At 44.2% G+C, this 26,474-nt stretch overlaps 1 protein-coding gene across 1 annotated transcript in view; it reads right to left on the bottom strand.

Annotated features, from left to right (window-relative positions):
• The window catches only part of STON2 (stonin 2), a 69,560-nt gene extending 45,259 nt beyond the window's left edge, over positions 1-24,301 (bottom strand). Inside the window, exons 1-4 of the mRNA XM_082232607.1 lie at positions 24,252-24,301; positions 12,519-12,722; positions 10,741-11,004; positions 7,034-7,231 (exon numbers count right to left, since the gene is read on the bottom strand). Of these exons, the coding sequence (XP_082088733.1) occupies positions 7,034-7,231; positions 10,741-11,004; positions 12,519-12,606 (550 nt within the window). The 5' untranslated portion in view covers positions 12,607-12,722; positions 24,252-24,301. The remainder of the gene's footprint in view (positions 1-7,033; positions 7,232-10,740; positions 11,005-12,518; positions 12,723-24,251) is intronic.
• Positions 24,302-26,474: the final 2,173 nt, after the last annotated feature.

Raw genomic sequence — 26,474 nt, 5'->3', positions numbered from 1 at the left:
AACTGGGGTGCAACCGACACATCTCCCCCCCCCACCAGCGCCTGGCACAGGGAGGAGGCAGCAACAGGCGGAGAAGGAAGAGAAGGCGCAGACAAGCCCCAGCCACAAGACGCAGTCCAGTAAAGGTGCCCTCAGACTGGGCCTGCACAATGTTATGATACATCACCACAGGGGCAGAACTTTAGTAATCTTTCATAACAGGGGTGCCAGCCTGAATAAAATATTGAGGGGGGCAGGTAGGCCCCACCTCACATCATCATCATCATCATAATTTATTACTGGTCGAAGACCAGCTCGAACCTCACATAATTTATCACATGCCACACACACCCCATTTGAATGTCAAAGCCCATCAACTTCGGGGAGCTCAGCCTGCTCAAATATTTTAGGCCGATACAACCGGCCCTTTGAGGGTGACCAAACTGCTGATGTGGCCCCTGATGAATTTGAGTTTGACACCACTGCTTTACACTGTTCACAGTATCTGCCTGTGAAACACACCAAGCTGCTTTTACATACTTCAGAAAAGTGGGGTGGGGCAGAGAAAAGAAAAGGGAAGGGGAGACTAAGCAATAGCTCCTACTGAAGAAAATGCCTATTTGTTTCATCCTCTGAAAAGGCTAATAGCTGAAAAGGTTTGCAGGGAATCCTGCAGATCTCCAAGGATACCCCATAGTTCACACTGATATTACGTTGCTTGAGGCAACCGAGCCTCTGCAAACAAATCAGCCCGGGAGCAGGAGAAGAAATGAGTTCATGAAAGCAAAGCCTCCAGAGCCCCTAAGTTCTTTTGTGCAAAGCTTCCCAACCAGATCCTAATACTGCACGATTAGAGAACACCCTGCCACAAAGGAGGCTCTGCAAAGCACTGTGGGGGAATCTAACTGCCCCACTTTCAGAGCCAAGTCTTTTTACAGTACAGGAAAGGTCTGTTTTGCAGAGCTTCGGAATCAGTGATAATGGCCATCATCTTGCTTTTGCCCACCTCGTTCTAACACCCTTATACAGATAGTAGTTACTTTCTCACTCAGAGGCATACAGGTGCAATTCTACTAGCTAGAATCTGTATATAAAACACAAGGCATGTGTTTTTAATCTGTATATAAAACACAAGGCGTATAATCTGCTTGAACATGGATGCAGAAGTCAACACTCTGCACAGCAGTGTTTCTTGCGCACTGCAGAGAGTTACAGGTGAAGGGAGATACTAATACAGTTTGTGCTCCAAATTTGTTGCTGTTAACAGCACTTTATGTACTTGTTGAGTATCCCCCCCCCCCCGCCTTTAATGGGAGCTAGCTGCACCTTAAGGATGGAGATGAGAATGGGGAAACGGTGAACAAGTAAAAGGTTATAACATCCCTCCTCTCCTGTGAGCTTTTTCAAAGAAGGAAAATCCAATCATGGATATGCAGTTTGACCTTTTCTGAGTGACGGAGGTACACCAGAGGATATATTCATGTGTTGTTTTTTTTTAAAAAAAGACTGTAAGCTCACAAGTAAGGACATGCAGCAAGGGACGCGGGTGGTGCTGTGGGTTAAACCACAGAGACTAGGACTTGCTGATCAGAAGGTCGGCAGTTTGAATCCCCGCAATGGGGTAAGCTCCCGTTGCTCGGTCCCTGCTCCTGCCAACCTAGCAGTTCGAAAGCACATCAAAGTGCAAGTAGATAAATAGGTACTGCTCTGGCGGGAAGGTAAACGGTGTTTCCGTGCACTGCTCTGGTTCGCCAGAAGCGGCTGAGTCATGCTGGCCACATGACCTGGAAGCTAAACGCCGGCTCCCTCGGCCAATAAAGCGAGATGAGCGCCGCAACCCCAGAGTCGGCCACGACTGCACCTAATGGTCAGGGGTCCCTTTACCTTTACCTTTTAAGGACATGCAGCAGTGAATGCTGGACTTTGGGGGGGAAGAGCACATGCAGAAGGCCACAGATTCCACTCCTGCCATCTCCAGTTAGACCTGGGAAAGACTCCCATCTTCAATCCTGGAGGGCTGCTAACATTGGAGACAATACTGAGGCAGGTGGATCATTGGCCTGAATCAGTTTAAAGTGGCCTCCTACAGTCCCAGCTCTCAATACATTTATCAGGGACTGTTAACATGTGACTATTCACATGCAAGTAATTTCAAAGCTCCTTATGATCATTGTCCTTCCATGAGTCCTGGGAGTGAGGCCCCTTCTCATAAGTAACTTGCTGAAATGGGATTTCAACTAAGCCAAAAACGCAATTTGCGATCCACTTCAGTACCTTCAGTGGCTCTTCCATACTAAACATGATGCAGTGTAATTTCAACCTTAAAATGAAACAGAATAAAATAAATATCCTGCAGTCCTAATCACACTTATATTGCTATTCAAAAAAAAAAGGTCCACTGAATTCAACAGGTCACACTTATGAGGAAACATGCTTTCAATTCTGCATTAAATCTGAAGTGTGATCAATGATTTCCATGACAGCATCAGGAAGGTTCTACTCTCTCCCATTTCCAAAATCGCTGAAGGCAGCCCAGGGGTTAAATTGTCTGCATTCACACCATTCATGCAGATCTATGAAATTATATCTTTGCTCCAAAACCTGCTTCAGGGCACTTCAGGAAATTACAGTAGGGTTCTTTTTAATTTCAATTCCCATTTCTGCACCTCTGCGATAACTATCTGTAAGCCTCAAGGCTGGAGCCAGTAGGTGTCTGTACAGGCGCCTAACTACGTACTCTAGTGAAGCCTGGAACTCAGGTTTCAAGCCAACTGGTGATTTCAGCCAAAGAAGCCAGAATGCCAGTGGCAAAATACATTGCTTTGTTCTCCTCCAGAGTGTGTGAGCTTGTTAATGAGAAGGGGAAGTAGGAAATTATTGCACTATATAGGATCTATAAAAGCATAACAATATAGATGAGTCACTAACTGTATTAAACACAAGTCGCCAAGAGCAAGTCGAAATGCACTTTGCACCAAAGGAATAACCCTACTGATCGTGATATTGTGAACAGGCATGCCATAACCTTGTGTGCCAGTGTAAAGATGGGATACATGCTCGTACATAACCCAAAGTCAGGTCCACCAGAGAAACTCTTGATCAGAGCAACAGGTCCTCTTTAGTAGCGCTGCGTTTCTTTCATAGTAGGCAAAAGCTCAACCTTTGCTGCCATTTGTAATGCAGAGATCACCCAATCTGCAGTAAACACGCACAGGAATTTCTTTGAAAGTTCACTCTTAATAGCTAACCCACTCTTAACTCCAATCTGCTATCAAGTTTTTTAAAAACAAAAAAACAGCAAAGTGTTGGAGTCTGAGGTAAGAACTGCCCAAAGGATTTAAAATAAAAGTCATAGGGAACCAAGTTATTGCCACTGAACTAGAACTCAAATCTCTCCACTGGAAGCAGCAGATCCAGCCATTCAATGAGCATAAGATAATTGGGAAAGAGTGAGGAGTCTCCTACTTCTTTCCAATTCCAACAGGCTCTGAAGCCTTCCAACTGGATAGGAGTTCCATACGCACTCTTCTGGGTCGTAACAGCCGTTTCCCTGCTTTCGTGGATCTACAGCAAAAAGGGCATTTCCTCCTATCCTTGATTTCTGTTCTCTCTTGTCTCCTTTTTCTCATGACAGAAGCAAACTCCTAGGGAAATTGGAGTATAGGAAGATGCCCTATAATGAATCAAGCCATTGATACGTCCAGTAGTTGGCCTCAGAGCGAAAAACAAACTGTTCCTCTTATATTTGCAAGGAGGTTATGCATGAGCAACATTAGAGAAAGACCACCTACAGGAATGGACAATTAAAAAATAGGTTAAAATTTAGCAAAACAGGGAGCTTAAAAGATCTAAAAGTGTGAACACGGCATGGTCCCCTGGTGGTTTTTTAACAAGAAAGAAAAGAGGTAATTTGATTTCAATAATAAGATCAGAAACTTTGGGTTTGACATATAAATACAAAGATTTATATATTAGTGCTTTCTCCTCTCCAAACAGGTAAGTTAGAATGATTCATATTTGATACAAACTAGCATACGGAGCAAGAATTAAATTGGACATCCCTAATGCATTATTATACCCATCACTCATGGCCAGCTTGGATTCTGGGCTTCTAAAATGATGCACCAGACACACTGATACTCCATCTTAGTGACATTTTTCCCCCAAGTGGAAAAAACACTGCAACAGACCCTGTCTGAGCATCTAGGAAGAAATCATACAAGAGGAGAAGCCAACATTTGAGCCTACAAGATTTTCCCCTGACTTTCCCTTCTCCTTTTACACTAAATCTGCTTCCAATTAGCTTAAGAACAGCTAGGCCTAAAACCGATCCTCTAAACCTCTCATCATCGCTAAACCACATTCTTGTGCTTCTTACCGGTACAATCTCCTCATCCTTTCCCATGCTTTTGAGGCAACCACATTATATTGCAAAGAAGCAGAATCTCTTATTTCAGCATGAGAACCCTCCCTCCCCCCCCCTCAATGTGTGGTCCTGCCCATTCCTGAGGATAGAGCAGGATCAAGCACTACTGGATTATGATGGGAAATGCCACCTTTGTGTTTATAGTTGGCAATGCACCCACTCCAATAACTCGAGCATATGAAACGAGTTACAAGTAATAGCTGCTAGTGCTACTGCTAAAACCTCACCAATTTGATCTCCAGCCACTTGAAAGATCACATCAAGAGAGTGCAAGATTCTCAGTCGTGTATTTAATTCACCATGAGAAATCAGCTCACTGTGATGCCCTAAAACTCTTCAAACATACATTTCTGCCCTGCATAGTGCAGAGCTTTGCCCAGTCTTGGCTTACTCTTAGTCATTTTTGAGCCACTGAAGTCATATACCCTTTAGAAGTCAGGCTACTTTTTCAGTGGCTGTTGCTCACATTTTCCAATTCCTTGCTAGTAAAACTGAAAGGAAGTTCTTGGGGATTTAAACCTGCTTCCCAGGGTGCTCGGTATCTTGCAGTTGTGGACCTGAACAATTTGGTGCTGTTTTGTTCTTTCCCCCTCAATCAGAAGCAGAAGACCAAGAATTTCCATACAAAGTCTGACACAACTGTGCCCGACTTCAAACTGAACTCCTGCCCGTTGCAAAGATATTTGACTTTCCACATTGCATGGCAGAGCCGAGACCCAAAGTAAGCATGATAAATCCTGCAAAGACACTTTTATCTATTTGCAAATCCTTCCCACAATATTCAGATAGCACTGGTTGCTTGGTATGTGACTGTGTAAATTTTACCTAGGAAAGGTGAAGGTCTAAACCTAGGACAGCTATCCTTGAAGCTTGTCAAAAGTTCACCTCACTGCCCTGAAGTAGGCCACATATGAATTGCACATGAATTAGCCGCAGACCACGTCCAGCTTTTAATTTGATCAAACACAGGCTTCATGTGCTTTAGTGTAAATATTTGTGCTTTCTACCTCTGGGCATATCAGGGGCACAGCTTAACATTCCAGCAAGGCAGAATCTACTTCTGATTATTTTTTATCATGCAGGTCTGCCAATTTGTTTCTCTCTCTTGACCAAAACAGATGTAGCTTTAAAGTAGCTGTGGAGGACTCAGATTTTAATCAGACCAGCCATGCCCCAGCTACTATTTATCCTACAGGAGCAAAATCTACGGAGGAAGCAGGTAATCTATCTGTATTCCACCCCATTGCCCAAGTAAGGCTCATATCAGCTGAGGAGGGGGAAGGGATTTAGATTACAAAAATGGCACAGACAGAAAGGGTTATACAACTCCCCCCCTCAGATCTGCTGCTCTGACCAAAAGTCTGCCCCCCACAACAGCTGAGTAAAAGTTGTTTTTTTAAAAAAAGTCAAAAGATCTCATCACATATCTCCACAGGTTGTCTTGATTCTCTCTCTGCTTTTTCCTTTGTCTTAGGGCCAAAGTATATGAGAAGTTATATAATGCCTTTAGCCCTGGGGTACATGTTTTTCCCCTCCCACAATAAGCAGCCATCATGGGAGGGGGGAAAGGTTAAAGTCCTCCCAGGGCCACAGTCCTCATCTGGCCTAGGAAAGGGCACAGCAGGAAGATCAGGGCTAAAGACATAAACGTTATCAGGTCTTCTTTAGCTCTTAAAAAAAGATTCTTGCCCCCCCGGGGGGGGGGCTAGAAGTTTCTCCTTGTCAGTGAAGGAAAGGTGAATGTGCTGAAGGAACTAGAATATTTTAACTACAGATTAAATTGGTTTGTAAAACATTATCATAAGTCTCATGAGTGGTCTTCTTTGACAACTGGCACAGCCGGGGTGGCCCTGAGGCAAAATGGGAAGGTGCCACCTCACTGCCTCCTATTTGCCAAATCCTCACTTACCAGGGTCATGCAGTGGTGGCTTCCAGAGACATCTCACTGGAAGCCACCACTGCTTCTGTCCGCTTCTCCTGTGGTGGGGGGGTGGGCGGGGCTCACACAGGGGCACTGCCCTGTGGGATTCTGAGGTGGCTGCCTCAGTCCATCTCATGGATGGGCCATCCCTTACTAGGGCCAAAAGACTGATACCGATGCACCAGAAAGATAAGTGTACGGCTCCATTTAATCAGTGGACTGAAGATATGACTACACTTGCAACTTATGAACAGACTGATTAGAGATGTAGACTTTGCATGGACACATATAAACACATCTGGAATACTTTTACACAAAATATAGTAGGTTAAAAATAAGCATATATGCATCTGGATAATAATAAAGCCTGCACATCAGAGAAGTATAAACGGGATTGTAATTGTTAACCCATATAATGATATAGTATACCTTTTATTTATTTCACTTTTTATTCTTGTTTTATGTTTGTTTGGTTAAACTGTTCTTTAAAAGACTTAATAAAACAGGTAGGCCAGTCCTGGGTTCAGCAAGAGCATCAAGAATAAGGTAACTAATAGTTGACTGAGCCATCTTCTGAAGCTCGTATCATGATACTGCATTTGTAATAGGCTGATCCAGGATTCATTGCAAATTTAGATTCCAATGTTAACAGTTTGTATAGGGAAATGTGACCAATGAAAGGGGAAGGAAGCACAAAGCTGGCTTACCGGTTGAGTCTGCTGCAGATGCTCTGCCACTGGTCAGGTCTTCAGTGTTTATGGACTGCAGGTCAGTGTAGGAAGGTGTGAAACTGGGGCTGCTGGTGTTCTCAGAAGTAGTCGTCCAACTGTTGTCTGATGTGAGAGGCCTTCTCTCAGAAGATCCCGAAGAGGGACACGTCCAGCAGAATGTTTTTGGAGAGAAGACTTTAAAAAAGAAAGAAAGAAATTTGTGGAACTAGGCAGCCTAAAAAGGGTTCTGGAAAGGTGAGTCATGACAAAAGAGGGAATTGGATGGTGCAGAACATCTTATATCAAGTTTCCCTCAAGCGAGGAAATGCTGCCTGAGTATTCTGCAGGCTAGCTGGTTATTTGATGCTATCAATGCTCCTCATTTGCTGTAAGCCTTCTAATATAAAACCAAAACACTTGCTACCATGTTGTAGACTGAGGAATGCTGTGTATGTCTGTCCACACGTTTTGTACTTCGAAAAAAGATTTCTACAACCTCTGTTAATGTCAGAGCGTAAATGTCAAAGTCCAAGGCCTTGTGCTGTTTACTGTGGTGCAAGACTGTTTAGCAGTAGCTGCTTGGAGACAAGTTCCGAAAGGGGAAAGAGATAATTGCTTTTAATATTTATAGACGGGCCCGGGATCAAGTAAATTTGATGGGTCTGAGGCTCTGATTGGTTGGAGGCTCTAGTCCGTGAAGAATGGGCAGTTTACCTGTCAGTCTGGAACGACAGTTGATGAGGAAGGTGTGAGGCGAAGAACAGAGAAAGTTGAAGCGAAAGTGGACAGCGAAATCCTGAATATTATGGTATATTTCCCCCCAGTGTGTTAACAATGCTTTGGTGGCTATGATCAGAAGAAGGCAGTCGGTGGCTGAGTTAGGCGAATAGGCTGCACTGTGTAAAGGTTTTAACGGAAGAGGACACATCCAAGTTTTTTAAAATAGGGGAAATGTCCTAGAAGCCAGAAGTACAACCAGAGGAGCTTTGGGGTCAGAGGCAGATTGTACCCAGTAGTTAACTGGGTTTTGAGTGAATTTGGCTGGGAAGGAATGTCAGGGAAATTGGTCTGAGGTAAAAGCCTTTTAGAGGCAGGTCTCAGCAACAGCATCTCTTGAGTCCTTGGAAACCATCATCAAGCACGTGTGGATCTCAATATATCAGCTTTTCCTTATGTATACAATTAGCCCTTTGATAAACAGTCTTAGTTAACAGTCCATCCCCAGTACTGGTGACAATCTCACACCTAATGCTAGGCTACCAGGAAGTTTTAAGAGTCTTTTAAGGGAATTGGTGCCAGCAGAAAAGGGTCACATTGGAGAACACTGTGGGCCAGATTCAACTAACCTGGTAGGCTAATGGAAGTCCTGGAAGAGGACTTCTGCTAGTGTAACAGGGCTTCCCCCCCACCTCCATGCTTTCCCCCCAAATCTGCTCTGGGGAGATCAGTCTGTGGGGAGAAGATGGGAGAGAACATTCCATCCAGCAAGCAAAAAATATTTGCATTGACAGAATAGTAGTGCAGTGTTGAATATAACCCTAAGTTACAGTGGCTGGTTCTATATAAGCAGTGCAAATACCTAAATGTGTGTTTACAGAAAGCAGGAACTGAGGGAACCCATTTCCTATACATGTGTATACTAAAACCTATGAAAACCGCATACCTGCCTGCTCTGCAAAGAGACTATTAATACATGGGATGCGAGGAGAGCTGGGATCCTCATCTCCTCTCTGTACACACTATTTTAGAATGTCTGAACAGAGGTATGTTTCCTTATAAGCCTCAAGCGCAAACAGCATCTATAATCTGAAATGTCCAAAATCACAGTTAGAAGAACGTGCCTTCACAGTCTTTAGAAGCAAGCTCTACTCACACCATACATTTAAAAAACTATTATACCACTTTAACAGTCATGGAGAATCCTGGAAACTGTAATTTGTTAAGGGTGTTGGGAATTACAGCTCTATGAGGTTAGCACCACGGTTCCCAGGATTCATTATTACTCTTCAAAGCAATGCTTTACATGTATGACGTGGATGAGATCTAGAATAGCTTGCTTGAGAATTCTCTCTCCAAATTTGTTCCAGTTATATTACATACATCCTCAATCTTCAGCTACCTGAGCTTATAGCAAACTTTTCCTCCAGCAGCGAAGATAGTACAATTTGTTCCAATTTTAGCATGCCATCAAGCTCTCATCATTTTCAGTTATTGCTTTCCTTCTTCCTCAGCTGTACGATTCTCTTACTCAAGACTTGCCAGTTTCAGAGCGGATAGCACAATCGGCATTATGTGAAGTTTGTTCTGCTGTGAAAATGCCTCCCCAAGAATGTGAGATAAAGTCCTAGTTACTTGAGCCACTTAGAATCAGACAAAGTCCTTGAGAGGAGTGTGATCCAGATGTCACAATAGGCCTTTTCTAGCTCTACTTTTCATACCTCGCTACATTCCAGGGTGCAGCTTTGCCCAGCAGTTTATCTGATTGAATTGTCAATATGAGAGAGAATTGAAACAGGGCCGAGTTCCTTGCTGCATTGGTAGCATAAGCAATCAGGGTACCAAATGAGCTGTATGACTGACATGGCTATTTCCCATGCCATTGGTGACCCTTGCCAGGACTAGTGTCACAATACCTTTGCATAATTAAACATTTTTTTGGAGGGGGGAAAATTAAGTGTTATTTCTAAAATAACACTTTTAGCAAATTCTTTCAAAGAAACCAACAACAAAGCTTTAAAAATTCAACAATTAGCATTTAAAAAAAGAATTAAAATCACAGAACAGGGGTTTTTAAATAAAAATAATAGCACAGTGGTGGAACACTTCCCCTGCAGAAGGCCCCTGGATCAAAGCCTGACATCACCTAAAAAAGGATCAGGTAGCAGGTGTTGAGCCACTGCCAGTCAGAGAAGACAACAGTAAGTTAGATGGACAAATAATCTGACTCAGTATATTTCCTGTGCTGCTAACACAGGAACTCATATTTCCTGTGTTCCTAAAATCATCAGTAAAAATCATCAGAATCATATCATCCCTTAAAAATTCAGGATAATAATAATATATTTACCCAGTACTCTAAAGTTAGCAAAGTATGTACCAGTCAAGTATCTCTGGAGGAGCAAAATCTCACAACAAGGGTATCACTACTGAAAATGCCCTTTCTCCAGTTGCCAACATCTCAACTTTGAAGGGAGTAACAACACAGCCTCTGAAACAGTTAAAAAGGTAGGTTTATATGGAGTAGCAGATAGTATTTTAGACACTCTGTGCATGTGGTGTGTGTGTATGTGATTCACTTGCGATGTTGACAATAAACAAGCCAAAATATCTGTGGAATGCGTGGGGGCAAGGCCTAGGGGATGGCTTCTTAATTATTTTAGCAAGGGACTAACTACCCAGCAGAACAAAGCTGTAAGAGGTCTGGTATGTAGAAGCCTCAATAAAATATGACAGAAGCCCCCAAACTGTGTCAGGTTGGGTATTATTCTTGAGGTCAACGATCTAAGCACACGCAAGCTGCATCAATGCAGTCTCTTGCTACTCCATCACAGGATCATTCCAGCTCGGTGTTATTCACAAGAAGTGGCTCTCGAGGGTTTCAGACAAGAGCCTCTCTCAGCCCTACCTGAAAATGCCAGGGACTGAACCTGGAATCATTTGCAAGCATTACTGTAATAGACTTTGGTTTAGTGTGACATCCCAACCTGTATGTGCATTCTCTGGTGAAGTGCTAGGCCAGGGTGCATCTTCAAACTGGACCCATGTGCTGAATGACGAAGACAGATCAGGCTTTGGAGACGGGTGGTTTTCAAGCAAACATACGGACACAGAGTCTGCAGCAGTTTTGTCCATTCCATCTCCCAGCTCTGCATGTGCAAGTGTCTGAAATTCTCCATCCAGGTTTTGGATGCCTTCAGAAGAAGTATCAGAGGAGGACAGAAACCTTTCAAGAGGTTCTCCAGCTTGGCCTGCAAGAAGAATCACAATATAATGTAGAAGTAACAAGGAATTTTTAAACATCCTTTTTCATCATTTGTAAATGTTCAATGTGTATAGGGCAATGTTACAGCTTTATGCTTCTGAGTGAAACTACCTGTTATAAGAAACATGGCAGCCCATGTTGAGTCATTCTCCTTTCCACCATTAAAGAGACTTTGTAATGCAATACTGTGTCCCAGTGTCATTATACTGAGCAAGTATCCATCCCTGCCTGAAACAATGTGAAGGTGGGGTGGGCAAATACACAGCTTAAATACAGTTTCCACTACTCATTATGGGGCTGGTTGGTCTTGGGAGTGAGGGACTTGTAGACCAGCAATATCTGGAGGGCTGCAGACTCCTCATCCCTGAACTAGATGTTACATAGGAGAAGGAGAAGCTCGGCACAAGGCTACTTCCCCTCCCTAGGTCAAATTTCTTATAACACATTGAGGTGGTATATAAAAACTGAACATAGCTACCCACATGTAATCGAATCCTTTAACTACTTTCATCTAGCCTGTCTTTCCAAGGAGCTTAGGGTGACCCCATTTTAACTCCATAACTACGCTTTAAGGTAGGATAGGTTAATAGAGCATTTTACTCAAGTTCTCCCTGTGAGTTGAAGGAATTCAACCTAGTTCTGAGCCGAAACACTCTATCCCAGAGTTGGGAGACCTGTGGCCTTCCAGATATTGCTGGACTACAGCTCCCATCATTCTTGACTATCAGCCAAACTGCTGATAGTCTGCTGACTATCAGCTCCCATCAGCCCCAGCCAGTTTGGCTGATAGTCAAGAATGATGGGAGCTGTAGTCCAGCAACGTCTATAGGACCACAGGCTCTTCATCCCTGCTCTATCCATTACTTCACACTGGATTTGCACTATACTGACTCATGCTAGTAAAAGTCACAACTACTGCTGAAGGAGGGCTGGCCTGACCATGAGGTAGACTGAAGCTGCTGCCTTGGGTCACAGAATCCCATGGGGAGGGTACTGTTGCTGGTGGGGCTGTGCCACAGTGACTTCCAGCCAGATCTTGCAAAATCTCATGGAACTCTGGCAAGATCTCACAGTGCTTTTGTGAGCTCTCACAAGATCTCACCAGAAGCTGCTGCGAGACCCCAGTAAGCAAGGCTTTGGCGGGGTGGTGGAACAGCTTCCCCTTTTACCTCAGGCAGTGAAATGGGACGGTCCACCCCTGAGCACAAGCAATTCCTATTCATGCAAGGAGCTCCTCCATTTTAGTAGGCCCATGTGCGACATGCAACTGGGAAAACACAAAACCCCATGGGAGGAAGACCCATCCATTTGTGTCTATCCTGAATGAATGGAGAAGAGGCTGCACTTGTTAAAAACAAAAAACAAAACCGCTTATGTTTAAGTACAACCCACAGAGTACTTTGGATTGGAGTAAAAGAGTTGCCTTGTTTCCTTTGACTAACTTATTTATATCAAGATACAGCAACAGCCTATTTCATCAGAGGGAAGGAATTTGCCTACCCTGGGAGGCAACCGGTAGCAGCAGCCCATCGTTGAAGGAGACCCACTCTGATTGCTGGGAAGCAATGATGTTGGCTAGTGATGTCATGCTCGCTGCAAGTCGCTACTCATCTTCACATCACCGGCAGACAGTAGACAGCAGACAGCCCTCTTTGTTGCAAAGTTGTCATTTTAAAAAAATTCATTTCATTCCTGACACAGCAGCTGTAAGGAGGGGGGGAGAGATTAGAAATCCACAGTTTGATTGTACAAGGGTATAAATGGCTACTAGTAAAGATTAGTGTCTCTGAATACCATTTGCTGTGGAAAACATACAGGAAAGTGCTACTGAACTACAGCAGAAGAGAGCAAATTTCAGGCTTGTGAGCTCCTGACAAATGGGTAGAAGGGGTAGGATTTGGGGGTTGGGTATAATCTTAGCTTTCATTTTTTAAAAAGGAAGCGGACATTTCTGAGGGACAGGGAAGGATATTGGGGTATGCTTGCTTAAGCACTTTTCTATTATTTCATTCATTCCCCGAGTCTGCAGCCTTTGCAGAATACAACACAACTGGCTGGTTTGGGCATGTTTTATTCCAAAGTAACTTCCTTGAAATAAAGATGTTATGCCAATCTTATTGGAGATTCAGTAACTTCTTGTGAAATTCCTGGAGATGTTTTGGCTGGGCAGGGATAAAAACCAACTATTACTAGTCTTGCCTCAAATGGCAAAATGGATTGGGCTGGCCCTGTGCGATTCTGAAGGAGGTCTACTGTTGCTTGCATATGGAATTTGTGTAAGTAAGTGTAAGTGTAAATCAGGCAACCTATTTTTTCTGGAACTGGGACTTTGGCTCTTTTGACCAGGTAACATTTAAACTGAGGGAGATTAAGGCTACTAAGTAAATTGAAAAGTTTCCCCAAATATAGTGCTCTCTGAATGTTTTTAGGGCTGCAACTCCCATCAGTCCTGACCACTGGCAATGCTACCTGAGGATGGTGGGAGTTGGAGTCTATAGCATCTGGAAGGCACCAATCTGGGGAATATTGTCCTAGACTAAAGAGATTTAAGTGGAGATTAAAATAATTGGATTATGCCACAATCTTTTCTCTCTATTTGCTCCGGGTATCAAAGTGTTCAAAAGGGAATGTTTACCTCTATTTATTTTGCTGAAGTTGAGAGTTTCCACTTGGAAAAAATCTAGATCTTGAAATTCCAGTTCCAATAACTACATGGACTTAAATAAAGCTGGTCTTCAAAGAAGACCCTTATGGAACAACAAATCATCTTCAAGTACCATCCTGATCTTATGGCAAGCACACAATACCAAATAAGGGACCTAGGTTTCTTGTTTCTTGTTTGTGTATGCTGCCCAGCTATCCAGTGTTAAAGAGTTTAAAAGTGCAGAGTAGAAAGCACTGGGAGAGTTTTGCAAAACCAACTAGCAAATGGGGTCAGCATTAAACCAATGAATTGCTGTACGTTCCTTGGAGAGGTAGGTAATTGTTCTCTGAACTACATAAAATAAATACCATAACTCTGCAGTATCACTTCTTAAAATAATCTGGTAACTAACATGTCACAAGGAAAGGGGCAGTGTTAGGTTTCCTAGCGAGCCCAAGCCCCGTTTTTCAGGAGGCCCAGATCTCCTGGCCCCTACTTTTAATAATCTTTCTATTTCTACCGAGAACTTTTTGTGTGTGTACTCAATACTTTAAGGCAGTGTAACGTTCTGATGGGAAAAGAGAGTGAAGAGTGATTTACTGAAAACTTCACAACTGTGAAGAAAACTTGCCAGCTTGTTCCCTGCCAGGGACAAGGAAGCGGGATAAGGATGGATAATGTGGGAGTGGGAGGAGGTGGACTCTAGCCAGGTGGACTTAATTTGAGTCAAGAGTTAATCAGAGCTCAGTCCCAGAAGCCGTTTTTGAAGCCATGGCTCACACTTGCTGTTTAAACAGGCATGCTAGTTACAGAAAACTCTTTTCAAGACATTTAAGGTCGCAGGCAGCGTGTGCTCTTTTTGGGTTTGCCCCTGAGAGAGGGAGGGATAGACTGACCTCAATATTTTGCTGTTTTTCCCACCTGACCAATTGAACCATTCTTTTGGCTTGCTGAAACATCTGTAATGTGAGTAATTTTTTAACAGAGCATTTCCCTCTCCCAATGCAGCCTAGCTGAGAAAGTCCTGAACGAAATTTGAAGAGAGCAGGGCGTGAACAGGCAAAAGGCTTTATCAAGAGTTTCACATGCTCAGGGAGCTGAGGAGAATGCTCTCTTTTCTTTCAGTGTCCAAGAAAAACCTGTGAAAGGAGAGAGGATGAAGCAGGCCCGCTGCGGAGGTAGATTTGTTTCTCCTCACTGTGACCGTGTTTACCTGTCACCACTTCCTTTCCAATTCCATAAAAAAGCATGCCAAATATATCCCCTCCCACACCCAAATGAAAATTCATCAAGACTGAGAGTTTAAACATGGAAAACAAAACTCTTGGTCTTTTAACGGCTGAATTCTGACAGCATTCCTCCTTGCTTTTGGGCTGAAGTGAGCAACAGGTGTGACTGAGTGCCACGATTCATCTTCATGTTAGGCCATGCCTGAAAGAAGGGTTGGGTATTTCATCTGCAAAATGAAAACAGCTCTTTGTGCCCAAAATAGTCTTAATGGAGGAGTATTCAACCACAGAAGCGACTCATAATATATGAGCAAGACCCTAATGACCCTATGAGTCACTGAACGCCCATACAGTAGCTCTGAGGGTTTGGATGGCAGAGTCCCAGCAAAGAAGAAGGGCATAACTTTTCCTCTTTTTGCAAACCCTGGGATCTAACTCAAGAGACTAGCAGACAAGCCACTGCAATGCTAATTAAGGCCAGTGTCAAAAGTCAGCATGGTTCATGCATCCTGCTGATGGCCCACACCCCAGCAGGAGAGGGGGTTTGTCCAAGGGGTGTCCTAAACCATCACTCCTTCACAGACAGACCCAAGTCATTTAGGTGCCCAAGGCAGACAGTTCAAATTGTGCTCTCTCCCACAACAATCAGCAAGCTGCTCTTGTCGTCAGGCAGCTGTCAAAGTCCCAGCATCTCAGTAAGGTCAACCACTAATACTTACCCTGGGTTTGGAAGCTGCCATTTATTTTCCCGATATGCTGCACAGTGATGCTACATCAGAGGCATTGTGGGAAATGAGAAGTGCTCTTGCCCCTATCCCCAAGGGGCTAATACTTGTGGGCTCTTTGCCCCCTCAAACCTCAAAACTGTCTCTGCCCTCAATAGTGGTAAAAGTAATATTATTTTACCACTCTGGAGTAATCATTTGCTGGAGGCCCTACATGCAGCAAATTTTAGATAAACTGCAAGGTCAGCAGGCTGTCAATTCAGTTTATCGCCATTTCACATGTGCTTGAGATTTCGGTCACCGAGTGATGTGCATTTTCAGATTCTTAGCTAAACTACCCCTTCATTTCAACTCCGAAGAGTAATAGGAACATAGGAAGTTGCACTATATTGAGTCAGATCATTGCTCCACCTAGCTCAGTGTTGTCTACACTGACTCGCAGCCGCTCTCCAGGGTTCAGACAGGATTCCCTCCCCTGCAGCCCTACCTGGAATTCAGAGAGGCAATGAAAAAAATGCACAGTGGTGGCAGGAAGAGGTAATGAGATAAGAGCACATTTCTGTACCCACTTCACTGTACTGTCTTAGTCTCTCCTTCAAGCAAAGCCCTGCCCCCAAGTCTGTAAAATTCCAAAACAACAAATATTTTATAACGTGGAAAAGACAGCAACCCATCGGACAAAACAAGTGAAGTGACAACGTGAAATTTCTGGTGCAATTATCAGGAGAGATTTGGGATGAGGAGCCAGCACACAGTTGACACCTGGTCCTACCTCTTGCTTTCATCAGATTCTAGGAAGACTAGAAATCCTAAACTAATGTTTGATATCAATAAAGGACTAGATGTGCACTTAAATGAAATTTAATCCATTTAAGATGCAAATGCTGTTGGTTCAGCGAATCATCTGATCCAGGGTTAGGTGTCGCACTTCCCCTTAAGTCTCACAGGTTGTTAGCGCTTGTTGATGTGGCACACCAACATGGTTGAGTATCAGTGCCTTTTACCAGCTTTGGCTGTTGCACCCTTTTCTCAAAAAAGGGATTTGGCCACAGTCATCATGCTCTACAGAACTGGAAAAGTATAACAAAAGGTCCACAATATCATTGCCAAACTCTTGATCTCTGCTGTCTATTTCGTTGTTTCTTCAGCTTGTAAGCCACCATGTTTTACAGCAATATAGAAAGAAGGTATACAAATTAAAAGTGAAATGAAATGAGAAAGGTCTGAGACTGGGCGATCAGAGTGTAATTTCACCCTATTTTGTATTGCTCATTTCTGGGCTTTTAAAGGTGCTACTACTTTCCTGCAAAGCCTCAAATGGCTTGGGACTGTGCATGCCCATATCTGAAATACTGCACTGATCTGAGGTTTGATGGGTGTGCATGAAAAACACGAGTACCTGCAGGTGTGGTGGCCCTGTCAGCATAAGACTTTTGGCATCTGGTGCCTCTTTGAAGAGCAGGAAGCTGAAACAATCTTTTTTGGCCACAAAAGCTTATGCCACCCCCAAATTTATGGGTCTTCAAGGTGCCATAAGAGTCTCAGCTGTTTCCATTGCATTGGTTGACCGCCAACATAAAGTGACAACTTACAGCACTAACTGATGTGGATCTGCTGAGAATTCAACCCCACTGTGTTTAGAATTATGGCTCTGTTGAGATTTAACCAGGTCCTGTAGCACAATAAGAATCAAAACGTATTACTTCACAGCATGCAGTGTTCTCCAGTGAAAAAGCCCCATTACAGACATGGCAGGAAACTATTGCTTTGACCATTAAGAAGAAAATCCAGTTATGGAAATAATCAGCTTGAAACATTACTTATTGAGTCTCGGTGTTTTAACATTGATGCTGTATTACAGCACATCTTCCCATTACATAATGGCACTGAAAATTAAAAGACGGTTTTCGTAGCAAATGCACAGCTGGTTCATCAAAGCTCAAATAGGATTACTGCTGTATGGCATATATTAATGGCATGGAGAGGATTGTAGACCCACGTATAAACCTTGCTTGTTAAAATGCTCTAAACCAGCCTTCCCAAACCTGCAGATATCTTTGGACTAAAACTCCCATTATCCCTGGCCAGGGCTGATGGAGGGCAACAAGCTGGGGATGGCTACTCTAAACCAAGGGCAAGATCAAACAGGCATAGCTGTCAACGTTTTCCTTTTTTTAAGGGAAATTCCCTTATTCCGAATAGGATTCCTCACAAGAAAAGGGAAATGTTGACAGCTATGCAAACAGGGCCAGGGCACATAGGTTATGCACATGGTGGAATACAGGAATAGGCCACTCTACCACATGAAATAAGAACTGAGATATATTCCTATTTCCCTTACACACTTGGCAGATCCAGCTCTGCTTTGGGAAAAACTGTGTTCTCTTTCCTACTGCCCTGCTCAGCGAGATAACACACTGGACTGTGATATTCCTCATTCCCGAAGATCGTTTGAAGGCTTGAAGCAATACTTCATCAATACTACCCCCCATCACAGGTCACACAGTATTTTTTCTCCTGTTGTTGCAAGAGCAGCAACACCACTCCCTGCCAGTGTTGGGATATTCTATTCCACCTTAAGAACAGACGTGTGGAATTGTTGTATGTCACATGTCTGTTTACACTCCAGCACAGCTTGCTGGGAACTTCTGTTTGTGTACAGCTTTTGCTTTTGCTGCCTTGCTTTGGACACGAAGGAGATCAGACATGTTTCCTTTTGTCCTGATGTATGCCGAATAAACTGCTTGTAAATATGCTCACACAACTTCTCCTACCACTTCTGTTGCGTGGCGTTTACTCTGCTGAGTAGCGTGCCCTAGCTTCTGAAGCTTGGGTTGCAGATGCTGCACCAAGGACTGGAGATCGCCTGGCACACCGGCCGGTGGGCTGGAAGCAGCTGGGGACCTGCCAACTGCCCCTGTTTCCTTGGTTGCATGCCAACAGCCAGATTCCCTGAAGGCATTTTAGTAGTGGGCAGCAATGCTGGCCTATATATCCATGAAAACCAGGGCTTTCTTTCAGCTGGAACTTGCCGGAACTCAATTCTGTCATCTCTCAGGTGGGTGCCATTACTGTTCTAAGAAAACAAGGGAGGTGTTCATGGCATCTCTTTTTCTGGAAAATAGCACTGACAAAATCTCTAGATTTTATACATTTATAGATCCATGGGTGGAAGCAAATTAAGACAGTGGGAAGCCATTGTGGATGGAAGCTTCACTCCCATTCAAAAATGGCTGCTAATCTACTGCTAAGATGGTAGTCCTGGGGCCCATTGGGATGGACTGGTGAGAGGTCATTCTCAGCCTCTGGGGCCCTTGGCCACTGCCCAACGTGACCAGTCACTGGCACTTGGTCTGATATCGCAAATACCAGCGCTACACAGTGATATCTCCAGATGATGAAGTCAGATACCAATATACATTCCTGCACTGGTGTTATTAATTTGCAACAATTAGTAAGCTTGGAGGGATAATGGACATGATGGATTAAAAATGCATAGAAAATGGTAGGTGTGGTTATTCTAGAGGCATATCCTTCCTCACTAATGGTCAGTCTCAGTCTCCCTCTCCCTGGCAGTGCTTCTGGGCATTTTCTTATTTCATTTACAATTCATGCAAAATTACTTTCTTCACACTAGGACTGAGCAGAAAAGACTGCAAGCAGAAAAAGTCAGTTCGAGTAGTAAACACGAAAGAATGTGATGCTTCCCACACGGAACATTTTGACAAAGTAAATGGAAGGAAGCCTCTGTATATTTGGTGGTTATAAAATATGTATGTGCAAAACTGCATTTCTCAAAGTCTTCTGCAGCCAGGGAGAAAACCTCACCTGTGGCAGGTGGGCGGGAGCCTTTGTACTAGACAGTCTGTCAGGGGGGGGGGGGGACTAGTTCACTGTTACATAACCAATTCATTTCTCACAGTCCTTGATCTAAAATTCTCTCTTTGCTGGGTAAAAATGGGGAACAACAACATAAATATATGCAGCAAGTCAAAGCTCTCAGGTGGCAACAGATGACCGTACCTACTCTTAGAATCACAGAATTGTAGAAGGGACCCGAACGGTCATCTAGTCCAAACCCTGCAATGCAGGAATCTCAGCTAAAGCATCCATGACAGATGGCCATCCAACCTCGGCTTAAAAACCTCCAAGGAAGGAGAGTCTACAACCTCCCAAGGGAGTCTGTTCCACTGTCAAACAGCTCATACTGTCAGAAAGTTCTTCCTGATGTTTTGTCAGTTTCTCCTGTCTTGTAACTTAAATCCATTGGTTCGGGTCCTATCCTCCAGAGAGGGAGAAAACAAGCTTGCTACATCTTCCATGTGGCAGCCCTTTAAATAGCTCCTCTCAGCCGCTTCTCCAGTCTAAGCATACCCAACTCCCTCAACTGTTCCTCACAAGGCTTGGTTTCCAGACCCTTGATCATCTTGGTTGCCCTCCTCTGCACATGTTCCAGCTTGTCAATATCCTTCTTAAATTGTGGCACCCAGAACTGGACAGTGTTCCAGGTGTGGTCTGACCAAAGCAGAATATAATGGTACTATGACTTCCTTTGATCTGGACACAAATCTTCTGTTGTTGCAGTCTAGAATAGCATTAGCTTTTTGTGCTGATGCATCACACTGATGACACATGTTCGGCTTGTGGTCTACTAAGACTCCTAGAACCTTTTCACATGTACTACTGGCAATCCAGGTGTCTCAACTTATATTTGTGCATCTGGTTCTTCCTGCCTAAGTGCAGAACCTTTGTCCCTACTGAAATTCATCTTGTTAGTTTGGGCCCAGTTCTCCAATCCATTAAGGTCATCTTGAATCCCAATTCTGTCTTCTGTGGCATTAGCTACCCCTCCCAGTTTGGTGCCATCTGCACATCTGATGAGCACCCCCTCAATTCTTTCCTCCAAGTTGTTTGTAACATTGAACAACAACAGGTCAAGAAAAGAACGCTGCAACACCCCATTTGTCAGGGGTTTTTTGCACTCTTGAGGTGCGGTATAACATCCCTACCCAATCATTAACAAAATGGTTTAAATCCCCAAGCTGTTCCAGTAGGACGAAGGGCTGAATTTCTGAAAGTGACACAATATTGCTATTTTGAGGGCTTTCAAAAGGTTAATCTCTTTGCAACAGAACCACTACATTGACGAAAGATATATACGAATCTTGCACAACTGAAGGTGATGCGCCTACAGAACTAACCAAATCCCCACATGTATCCTTCAAAGTACTATTTTGTGGCCAAGGAAACCTTTTTGAAAGTGATTTTTTTAAAGTTTACACATGTGCAAAGCACCTATTGGCCCAAGAATGATGCCATTTGGGGTGGTGGGGGAATGTTGCATGGAGAGTCTTTGTGAGATGTTTTGTCTAGCAATAACAGAGGGTAAGCCCAGCCTGCTCCCTTTTGGTGGAGAAGTGGGCAGCTGTGAGAGGGCTGGTGAAGACAGCTAAGAGGCAGGGCTGTGAAGTTGTTTTCCTACCCTACTGAAAACATTTTTGTCTGAAGAGCTGCTCTCCTGTGTGAACTGCAGACCCTGACTGAAGGAGCTGTCAGCATTTTGGAGGAGACCCCTCTTTCCTGTGCTCCCCTAAAACCGCCATTGCCAGGGATAGATGGCTGACTGATATTCAGAGGTTAACAAGACAGACCTATTATGCAAGCAAGATATGCAGTAATTTTATTTTCCTTATTTAACCAGACACCAGACCTGTTACAAAGATTTCTCCAAACGTGACATGAAGGCCGGTAACATCAACCCCGCCATACGGGAATCCCTGCCTGGAGGCAGTCAGGTCATATAGCAATGACCAGAGGAGGAATGACTGCTGGGAGGAGCACAGAGGGAAGCACAACCAGACACCTTCACCTGCCCCAGCTGCAACAAAACATGGCTCTCCCATATCGGCCTCTACAGCCACAGGAGGCCCTGTAACCTTCCAACAGGTTGACTTCACCCACAATGGGCACTCCTCCATTGTCTCCTGAGACAGATGGATGCCAACCTATTATTTTCCACTTGGGACGAATTCCAGAAGGGGAGTGGACATTCCAACTTTGCATGGGCAGGTCCTGAAGAACTAGAGAGATGCATTTTCCCCATATGTCTCAATCTGGGGGAATGTCTAGGAGTCTTGAGCTACCATCAGTAGGACCTGGGCTTGCTCAAAATCCTTTGCTGCCTCAGGCGAAGGATGACATGGTGCCACCCGTACTTCAACCCCAACTTCACACATAGAAGCTGACCTGACAGGCAGTTGAATCTTATTTCAACCCCGGTAATAGGGTAATATCCTTCCCTAGACCAGAGGGCAGCACGGCATGCACAGCTTACTCCTACCAACACCTTGCCATGGCTCCTGCCTTACCTGCCAAAACCATAGGGCCAGGTCCAGTTACAGAACCCCCAGACAATGGCAGTGCTTGTATTGTTTATTTTTAATTCATTTCAGCCACTTGGGGGGGACGGGACAATAATTAGCTGAAAAGCAGGATAAAAATATAATAAACAAACAAACAAACAAACAAACAAACAAACTGATGGCTATATGGAGACTCCATGTTGAAAGAACATGGAGCTGAATACCAGTTGTTCAAAGGCACTGGTAGAGGGAGCTGTTGCCTTCCAGCTCTGGTTGTTGGCTTCCCAGAGACATCTTGCAGGCCCTTGTGGATCCTCAAGACTCCAAGTTACTGCAGAGGAGCTTTGAGGGACTGGATTCTGGAGTTTTTGTCTGACCCAGGATGGCTCTTTTTACATTCATACATTTAAAGCATGGCCTTGAACCAATGTTTGCTCCCAGTTGGAGGCTTAATACTGAGCTATCACAAGTGCTGTCAAGGTCGTGCTTTGGGGCAGAAGTCCAAGGCCTTACTCAGAAGAATGAGCAAGAGGGGCTCCCACGTTTTTCAGGGCTAGCGTACCACATTTTGAAGTGAAGTATTCAAATCTAAATGCACCACCATCAAAAGAACACCCCAGTCCCTAGACCATTACTGTAAGTTCATAGTCTAAGGCTCCATCTGCACTGTAAATGAAAGCAGCACCATACAGACATGGCTTCTACCAAAGAATCATGGGAACTGTAATTAATTAAGGGTGAAGAGAGCTATTGGGAGACCCCCTATTTTTCTCACAGCAGGAGTTTGAGCGTTTTTCTCTCAGAAAGATACTTATCTGTTACTTTTTCTATACCAGGCTTTCATTCATCTTTGGAAAGTGATGAATGCACCTGTTTAATTTAGTTCAGAAGTTAATGTGAGAAATGCTATTCACATTACTGTGAGAACTTTCTAGCCACAGGGCTGGCTCTTGCAAGACATTCAGGTACCAGAGATGGAAAATCCACACGGCACCCCACTTTCCCACTGACATGAGGCTCACAGCTCCCTGGAAATTCCCTTGGGCAAAACTCATGAACAAGACGTGTACAAAAGACTGATGACCTATTGATGGATTGTGCTCCAAAGGTAAGATCTGCCTGCTCTTCTTAATGGCTCCTCAACTTCAATCCAGACAACAACAGTTTTACCACACACACACACACACACAATCCCATCTCTACCGTCTTAGTTTGCCTAAATGGGATATTTCTGATTCCGAGCACGAAACAGAACCAAGGCAATTTCTTGCATTATATAACTGCCTTTTCCTTTTCGCTAAACTCCAGGAACACCACCTAAAACTCTGGTATGTGAAAGGATAGAAGTCAATAATGGATGCATTGAGAAGAGAAGGGGAGGAACTCCCAACACATTATCGACTTGCATTTTTCTGAAGCCCTGCGGGTGCTAATGTCTGGGAAGATAATGCATTCCGGAAAGAGACGAGAGACACTAAAGGGTTGCTAGGACCAACGAGAGAAATAACCGCTTTCCCTTTAAGCAGGTGCTCGAGCAGATTCGAGTACAGAGTGAAGAGAGAGGAGAGTGCCTGAAAGGGGCACCATCGATCGCGAGCAACAGAGCGCAGCTAAAGTGGGAACATTTGGGTGAGGGAACAGGGGGAAGATCACCCCTCCAAAAGCACCCGATCTCCAGACTGAGCGCCGTCCCCTAGGAGAGTTTAAAAGCAACAGACAGACAAACCCAACAGCGTCCCTGTGTCACAGGCTATATAATACAAAGAGCGATTCGTGGGCGATCACGGATCTCCCTGGCTACCGGGTCTTCCCCGGTGCCGATTTCTAGCAAATGATTTACAAAAGGGGGGTAAAAAAAAGCCAAGCGTAAAAAAACACCCTCTATAAACGCAGTGTCCCTTCCTTCAGCTCCACCGCGCCCTACCCAGCGGTGTTCGCCGAGCTACTTTCGAGGCAGGCGAAGTATCTCGGTCTTCTTTGTTTGGCTGCGAGGGATTTGCACGCTCCAAGCGTGGTGCTCTCCGGTCCCGCCAGGCAGCCGGTGCAGTTTCGCAGGCTGAAAGTGCTCCGCGCAGCCCAGGCGAAACCCGGGCGGAGATCTGGACGCGGCGACGTGCACATGTTCCCACGGCGGGGCGAGGCTGCGATCACACCGGCAATATCTGCGGCCGTCGCTGCCTCCTCGGCCTGACCCTGCCCTCCACCTGCCTCGTTTGGTCTGCGGGAGAAGATCAGAAAATACAAACGTGGTGTGCAGCAAGAGATCGGGTTACCTTGGAAGCGCCACGCAGTCTCTCTCTCTCTCTCTCTCTCTCTCTCTCTCTCTCTCTCTCTCTCTCTCTCTCTCTCCCTCTCCCTCCAGCAAAAAGATGTGTGTGCTGAAAGGCTGTGGTGGGGAGATGGGGGAAATTTAAATCCCGGCAGGAAAGTTCAGCGGCAGGCGATGCAAGCGGAGGAAGCCAAGCCCTCCCATCCCCTCTTGGAGCGAGAGGGCTACACTCCGGGCGCTCTCCTCCCTTCCCTTCGAGGGAAGGAACCCGCGCAGGGGAGAGCCTCCATTGGGCAGGACCCGAAGCCGGGGAGAGCGAAAGAGGATCGGGATTGGCTGGTGGGGAAGGAGGGTGTGGCAAGGCTGTCCCAGGGTGTTTCCTCGCTCTCTCGACCCCCCCAGTGCAGCCTCGGAGATGTCGAAGGGTTGACCGTCTATTTTCATTCTCCTCGAAGGCTTTAACGGTAAAATGCAAAACAACCGCGCGCAATCCTCCCCCGGCGTCGTCATCGGTGGTATATTATAAATGCACATAACGTTTTACAGAGTGACATAAAAAACCAATGAGATTAGAAATAGAGATATGTGTTCCGAAGATGTTATTATTAAATAGAACGAAATAATAAGAAACCTTCGTTAGATGCCCGACCGCATGCTGGAGCTGTCACACCGAAGCACACCAGCCAAGCAAAACAATTGCCCTCTGCCACAAAAAATCTAACAGCAAAAAGCGCTGTACAAGTAAACCAACCAGCAGAACGGAAGACCATATGAAAAGCCCATTTTCACCCTCCCAGAACAATTTCTTAAACGAAGTTTGGTGCGACAGATTCAAGGGATAAGAGTGTTTCTTTTCAGGCAAGCATCGTTACAGCTAAGATGTTTTAACGTCAGCTTTGTTTTAATTCGACTCACCCTGTCCATGATTGATGCTGTATTCTAATTTCTGGGGTTTTTCTGATTCTTGTTGTTTTGTCAGTGGTAATCACCCTTGAAGAACAGCTGTTGACAAGTGGGTTATACTTTTTGTCGAATGAATAAATGGACAAAGAAGTAAAACTGATTATGACATAGCATGTACATGATTGTATGTAAGAGCTACATGAAAGCCAATTTCGCACTGAAAACGTTTATTTAGAACTGCAATGACTTCCAAACATCTGGATACAGGGAAAAACAAATGTTCACACAATTTTCTGGCAACAACAGTGTTTCCTACAGTTATTTATTGTATTTCTTACTCTCCCTTCACCAGAAGGTCCCATGGCAGGTTACAGTATATACAACCGCAATTAAGATCGGAAAACCCCCCACCCACAACACCCATAATATAATCCATACAGCATATTACAAGGAGGAGAGTATAAAAAATATTCTTCAATTCTCAGTGGCCTCTCTGCCCTTCTAGTACAAAGACAGTATGGTACTACTAAGATCTAACAAGGCTGGTTTAAGATGTATTAAGAGTGCCACATACAGTACAATAAAGTGCTTTGGTGGAATATAAAACATAGGTGATAACACAAATACAAGGTGCCAGCTGCTGTATAAAGTGCTAACAACAACTCATAAAGTTCAATATCAATACCATAATGGGGTAATGATGGTACCACACATTCCTTTTCCTTCTTGTGTTGTGCCACACAGGAGAAGTGTGAAGTGGTCCACATACATTTTTTAAGTCACTTTCAGTTTCTATTTTAACTTAGAACAAGATGTTAACTGGACTTGCATCACACATAACAAAATACATTGGGGCAGACCTGGTATGACTATATACACCCTCATTTAGCTATGCCAAAATAGGATTCGTAGATAAATCATTATCCCTGCAGTTGACCTTAGGGGTGGAAGGCAGTTGAAAACCAAGAAAATAATGTCCTGTACAATCCACAGCTCATCTTACGGTAGTTTGGAATCCAGTTACTGAAGTCAAGGTTGTAGTTTCAACTGTTTAGGTTGTCATGTGTGAGCAAGGATTTTGCCCCCACTCTATTAAGCATTTAGTATTCCTCCTTCATCAGAAATGTTCCCATTATAGCTAGTAATCAATATTCCGCTTTATATGCCAACCCACATAATGCACACAGACTTACTGACTTTTCTTGGTCACCGCAAGATCTAGTATTCTCTACCATGCACGATATTATTTACTCAGAGACTAGAATAATTCAACATTGCCTATGAGCTCAACCATTCAAGCACTTTCTTGCCCTTTAAAGCAGCA

The sequence above is a fragment of the Podarcis vaucheri genome (assembly GCF_965113315.1).
Source record: "Podarcis vaucheri genome assembly, chromosome: 1".
NCBI classification, from domain to species: domain Eukaryota; kingdom Metazoa; phylum Chordata; class Lepidosauria; order Squamata; family Lacertidae; genus Podarcis; species Podarcis vaucheri.
Note: the sequence above shows the minus strand (reverse complement) of the source record. Positions and strands in the feature narration are given on the sequence as shown.